The sequence below is a fragment of the Nycticebus coucang genome, chromosome 6 (genome assembly GCF_027406575.1).
Source record: "Nycticebus coucang isolate mNycCou1 chromosome 6, mNycCou1.pri, whole genome shotgun sequence".
NCBI classification, from domain to species: domain Eukaryota; kingdom Metazoa; phylum Chordata; class Mammalia; order Primates; family Lorisidae; genus Nycticebus; species Nycticebus coucang.
This window is the reverse complement of record NC_069785.1, coordinates 19,347,403-19,353,402: the sequence shown is the minus strand read 5'-3', so window position 1 is coordinate 19,353,402 and position 6,000 is coordinate 19,347,403. Positions and strand designations below refer to the sequence as shown.

At 47.1% G+C, this 6,000-nt stretch overlaps 2 protein-coding genes across 4 annotated transcripts in view; one reads left to right on the top strand and one right to left on the bottom strand.

Annotated features, from left to right (window-relative positions):
* The first annotated feature begins 230 nt into the window (after positions 1-230).
* INSM2 (INSM transcriptional repressor 2) lies at positions 231-2,355 on the top strand. Its single transcript, XM_053594426.1, has one exon. The coding sequence runs from the start codon at positions 249-251 to the stop codon at positions 1,950-1,952; it is 1,704 nt and encodes a 567-aa protein (XP_053450401.1). The 5' UTR covers positions 231-248; the 3' UTR covers positions 1,953-2,355.
* Positions 2,356-4,333: 1,978 nt separating this feature from the next.
* RALGAPA1 (Ral GTPase activating protein catalytic subunit alpha 1) overlaps positions 4,334-6,000 on the bottom strand; it is a 222,720-nt gene continuing 221,053 nt past the window's right edge. For all 3 annotated transcript variants that reach the window (XM_053593955.1, XM_053593957.1, XM_053593958.1), the window contains one exon: positions 4,334-5,663. In XM_053593955.1, coding sequence (XP_053449930.1) covers positions 5,515-5,663 — 149 coding nt within the window. In that variant the 3' untranslated portion in view covers positions 4,334-5,514. The remainder of the gene's footprint in view (positions 5,664-6,000) is intronic.

The following is a 6,000-nucleotide window of genomic DNA, read 5'->3' as shown; positions in this document are numbered from 1 at the left end:
CGCGGCCGCCAGGTTCCTCAAGTCCCGCGGGCCCCAGCGGAGGAAGTCCCCGCCCCCGGCGCCCGCTCCCACTCCTGATTGGCCCGGCCGGCCTGTAGGAGGCCGGCGGGGCCCTGGGCGCCGGCTCTGCTATAAAGAGAGCCCCGGCATGACCGCTGCGGTGAAGCTGGTGTAGTTCCTGTGCTCGCCAGCTCTCAGCCCTCGTGGGGCTCCCATTGCTCTTACACCCGAGCGCTCCAGACTCGACCATGCCAAGGGGCTTCTTGGTGAAGCGAACTAAACGGACAGGCAGCTCGTACCGAGTGCGCCTAACCGAGCGGGTCTTCCCTCTGCTGGGGCCGCAGGTGGCGCCGCCCTTTCTGGAAGAGGCTCCCACCTCCTTGCCAGATGTGGAGCGGGTGAAGTCCCCCACCCAGGAGGAGGTCGGAAAGGGGCTGATGGCGGAGGCTGCCCGGGAACTATCAGGGTCGCCGTGTTGGGCGGCCGGGGTGAGCCCGGGGGCAGGCGGGCGGGAAGGTGCAGAGAGGAGGGCGGATGGCATGGAGGGTCCTGGGCCCGGGTCCGGGCCCAGCCCCAGCCCCAGCCCCACGAAGCCAGTGGGCACGAAGCTGCGTCGGGCGTTCCTGGAGCGCTGCCTCAGCTCGCCCATCTCCGCCGAGTCCTTCCCCGGGGGCGCCGCCGCGGTGGCCACTTTCTCCTGCTCGGTGGCGCCAGCAGCCGCACCGACCTCAGGGGAGCAGTTCCTGCTGCCACTCCGGGCACCGTTCCCAGAGCCCGCGCTTCAGCCGGACCCTGCGCCCCTCTCGGCCACCCTGCACGGCCAGAAGCGGGCTGGCAGCGGTGAGCGCCGCGCCAAGGTACCTCCGGGCTGCGCTTCTGGACCAGCAGCCGCGGGAATCAAGAAACCAAAGGCCATGAGGAAGTTGAGTTTTGCTGATGAGGTGACCACATCCCCTGTTCTGGGCCTGAAGATCAAGGAGGAGGAGCCCGGATTGCCGTCCCGGGGGGTGGGGGGCAGCCGCACGCCGCTGGGGGAGTTCATCTGCCAGCTGTGCAAGGAGCAGTACGCAGATCCCTTTGCCCTGGCCCAGCATCGATGCTCCCGCATTGTGCGCGTCGAGTACCGCTGCCCCGAGTGTGACAAAGTCTTCAGCTGTCCTGCGAACCTCGCTTCGCATCGCCGCTGGCACAAGCCGCGTCCCGCAGCTGCAAACGCTGCCACAGTCTCCTCCGCCGACGGGAAGCCGTCTGCGTCGTCGTCTTCGTCCTCCCCGAAATCCGGGGCCATTACATCTTTTCTGGCCGAGGGCAAGGAGAACAGCCGGATAGAGCGAACTGCGGATCAGCACCCGCAGGCCAGGGACAGCTCCGGGGCAGATCAGCACCAGGACAGCGCCCCGCGCCACGGCCTCCAGGTGCGGCCTCACCCGGAGCCCCCGCTGCCACAGGGCCCCTATTCGGAGGGGGTGTTTGGGCGCCAGGGGCAGGTGCCGGGCAGTACCACTGGTGGCGGGGGACCTGAGATCTTCGTGTGCCCCTATTGCCACAAGAAGTTCCGTCGCCAAGCCTATCTGCGTAAGCACTTGGGTACTCACGAGGCAGGCGCGGCCCGTACGCTAGCCCCGGGTTTTGTCTCCGAGCGCGGCGCCCCGCTTGCCTTCGCTTGCCCGCTGTGCGGGGCGCACTTCCCGTCCGCAGATATCAGGGAGAAGCACCGGCTGTGGCACGCTGTCCGCGAGGAGCTGCTTCTGCCCGCTTTGGCAGGGGCTGCGTCCGAAACGCCCGGCCCAGGCGGGGCATCTGACGGGGGTGCTCAGCAGATTTTCTCGTGCAAGCACTGCCCGTCCACCTTTTTTAGCTCTCCGGGGCTGACTCGGCACATCAATAAGTACCACCCCTCAGAAAGCCGGCAGGTATTGCTGCTGCAAATGCCACTGAGGCCCGGCTGCTGAGGGCCAAGAGACAGGAGGACTTCAAATTCGGCCTTGGAGCAAACGAGATCATGGGAATTTCTGTGGGGCTTTCTTCCACTTGCAAGTTTACTTTCTTTCCTTCCTATGTTTTCTCACCTAAAACTCTCCCGGTAGTCTTACGTTCCGCCAGCGGAGCGGACAGTGAAATGTAAAATCCCTCTCTAGAGCAGGTAGGTATAAGGTACAAACTCCTGCAATCAGACTGTCACCTTTAAATCCTTCTCATTTTCCGCAAATAGAATTTTCCCCCTCAAAACTCTGGAGACCTTAGAGTCCAATATGATTTGTAATTCCTATGGAAAGTAGCAGTGAATGCGTGCATGTCTCAATGTCTGCAAAGGGTTCTGGCTACCCAAAGTGGTAGTAACGGATTTTTTCTTTCTCTTGCCATTATAGGTGCCTATGTAGTTTCTGTCTCAATAGGGTCAGATATCTAGGATTGTATATTCCGTGAATTAAAAGTTATGTGACTGGTGCCAAACCTAAGGGGAGAAAAGTTTCAAGACCTGTGTCTATGGGCAAAACATAGAAGAGGATGTTTGCTGCTTTGGGGGGGTTGTTTAACCTTGTAACCTTGCCTTCCCCACTTACATGTACTAGTCCATTCTAAAGTTTGTGTTTGGAGGTGGGAAGGATGCTGCTTTACTGGAAAGAGACCTTCAGCCCAATTCTCACCTTTAGTTATTTTTGTGTGCAGTTTTCAGGAAAAGCTACTTAAAACCTTTCTTTAAATAACCCGTTGGAAATAAATTGTTTCCTGAAGTTTGACTGTTTTAATAACAATTATTTTAAGGCTTCTGCTGTAAATCTGTGTATATGATATATAAAACTATGTTCAACTTAAAGATGATGTTAATACCTATAATCATCTTAGGAACTGAATGGCAATTCATTCAAAACTCAGTATTTTCTTTTCAGCAGCTACTTGTTTTTAAATTTTTTGTAAACCATTTCAGTGTACATTCTGTACCAATGCCCTAAAAGCAGAGTTTGCAACACTGGCTGAGCACTGCTTGGTACAACGTATTTGTAAGATGCTTACTACCAAATAAATGTACATATACTGTGCTTTGTTGTTTTCTGTGTTTGTCTTAAGACTCCTGTTGAACACAGCCTGTTTTCAAAGCCACAATTCCTTATCTCCCCAATGTCAGCATCCTATTTTAGAATCTTAGTGATCCATTTAGACCGAACACAAAGATAGGAGATACTATGTTTTGCAAATGAATGTAATGGTATAGAAATGGAATGGAAAATTTTCCTTTGAAGTATGGCTGCACCGACTGAGCTCCAAAAGGCAAGGAATTATGTACTATTCTTTAAATCTAAAATAATGTTTCCTCTCAACAGATGTCATCAGCAAATACATTAAAAAAATTTTTTAAAGCTAGTGAAAAATGTTACCTAAAGACGAAAAAATCACATTAACGGTGCCAACTTATTTTGGGTTGGTATTTTCACTTCATGTGTTACATATCATCAATCTATTAGATGTTTTTACTTTTAAAAAGAAAGGAAAGCACCTTAGAAATATGAAAGCAGTTACTTTGATTTTCCTTTTTGTATTTCATCTTGGCTGTGGGAAACTCTCTATGTTGTTTAATCTTGTTCCCAGGGACTCTATTTGTTCATCTTCTACATACGCTTTCGTAGGAAATTTAGTTTTTATTTGTAAGAAAACAAAGAATTGAGTGCACAGAAGCTCTGAAGGGTTGTTTTAGAAAAACCTATCAGTAGCAAGTATTATTCCTGAAAGTACACTGTAAAACAAAATGAAATTCAAGAAATCAGAGAAACATGAAGCTGAGATAAACGGATGCTTTAACCAGGTGGACTGGATAAAGTTTCTGGCAGACTTTAAATTTACCATGTTTTTAATGATTGTTTAAAAATTTCTCACGTAATCTAAGGATCTTCGAGAGATAAGTTGGAGTATATCCTGAAAAGGAATTCAAATTCATTTTTCAGAATTACCTAAGATAACCTAGGGTTTTTTTTTTTTTTTTTCTTTTAGAGAGAGAGTCTCACTTTACGGCTCTTGGTAGAATGCTGTGGCATCACAGCTCACAGCAACCTCTAACTCCTGGGCTTAGGTGATTCTCTTGCTTCAGCCTCCCGAGCAGCTGGGACCACAGGTGCCCGCCACAACGCCCGGCTATTTTTTGTTGCTGTTTGGCTGAAGCCGGACTCGAACCCACCACCCTTGATATTTGGGGCTGGCACCCTACCCACTGAGCTGCCCCACCAAAGGCACCACCCCAATAACCTAGGTTTATGTTTAACATCTCCCCATTAATCATACAGCCCTGCTTATTAATCTGAAAATATGAACTACAGAAGACAGATCAACACTCATGAAAAGGAAGTGACAAGAATATTTTATTTTTATTAAATGTTATGTCTTTTTTTCCCACTGTTACAAATTTGTAGATACTACATGAATGATGATACATAATTTATATTTTATGGTTTGCCAGTATGATGTATTTACACATGCAGTTAGTACCGATGTCATGCTACATTTCCTTAGGAGATGCCCATTCAAAACAAAACGTGAGCAGCTTATCTACTATAGGAAAATATTTCTGGAGTGTGGAATGTGTATCAACCTACACCTGCAAGTTGAGTATTAACAGTATTAGATTTAACTTAAGACTCATGGGTCATGTTCCCTTTCCTTTTTCAATAATATAAATAATTTGAGCAACATAGTTATACATGAAAAGTTTTTTTCTTCTTTTCTTTCCCTCCTTTTGGGTACTCAAGAAAGCACATAGATACACCAGGATCTAGCAGCCGATAATAAAGGGCCTCAATCTCAAAACAGAAATGGCATTTAACAGTGATACTTTCTACAAAACAAAACAATAGAAAAATATTTGAAAGCTAAACATAATCAAGTTCAGCACAATGATTTTTCTAGTTATTAGATATAATGGCATCACCTATACAGCCAAGAGATAAGATGTTGCTTTGGGAAGAAAAAGTTAATGCTAAAATTATTACAGTTAGAATTTAAGATGCTAAACGACCATTTATTTTAAGTGTTTTATTTTCATAACATAAATAATCTGTACACATCCTGTGTATTGACAGATTTGTAACTTTTTGCTATAACTTTACAAATGCTTAAGTTTAAATTTTTATATTTGTAAAAAAAATTATTTATTGAGCCATAAAGTAGCAATGGGGCACGATAAATAGAACAATGAGACTATCTGTCCAATTATTTTTTTGGGCTCAAAGTTAATCATGAAATTAAAGGTAAAACTACTTAGACATAATTACATAGGAAGGTAGACGGTGCAGAATAAAACTTCACCCTCTTAAAACATGGCAGCTTGGAGTATGGGGATAAAAACAAACTGAATAAATAACCCAAATCTAAAATACTATGCTACAAATTACTTAAATCCAGTGTTTTCTCAAATAAATGTACAAGAAACATGCGTGTTATGGCAGACACGAAGGCCGGAAAGGTTAAGCCTAGGTTCGTGCTATGGTGGTGCTGCTGATCACTGCTGTTGGGCTGCTGGTCTCCTTAGGATTTATTGGCTGAGCCAGAGGAACGACGCAGCTTCATGGACATACGGCTTTTGCTAGTTCGAGGAGACATTGGAGAGGCCAGGTCAGCCCCATCTACCTGCGTTGCTGTGGGAGTTTCACTGGGTAGAATCTCTGGGTGGCAGCCTGTAGGAAATAGTAAGAGCAAATACAGTCATCCAGCCTCTTATCCCTTAAAAAATAATTTTTCTGCTACTTCTCTGTAGCAAGTATCCCATCCCTTAATGAGATCTTTTCAGGGAAAAAGCAGGCCCCAAACTTATTACAGCAGCCTACTAATGTATTTAAAACCCAGGGATCTGGTGGCTTACGTCATCATATTAGCAAGAAAGTACCAATCGTCATCCCCAGACCCAGAACCCCAGAAAAAGTAATGGGAAGCAAAATCTTTGGGCCAGAAAGAATAAGGATGCAAAGCACCATTAGCATGCAGGGAAGGGCTCTAAAAGCAGCTGAGAAGGAC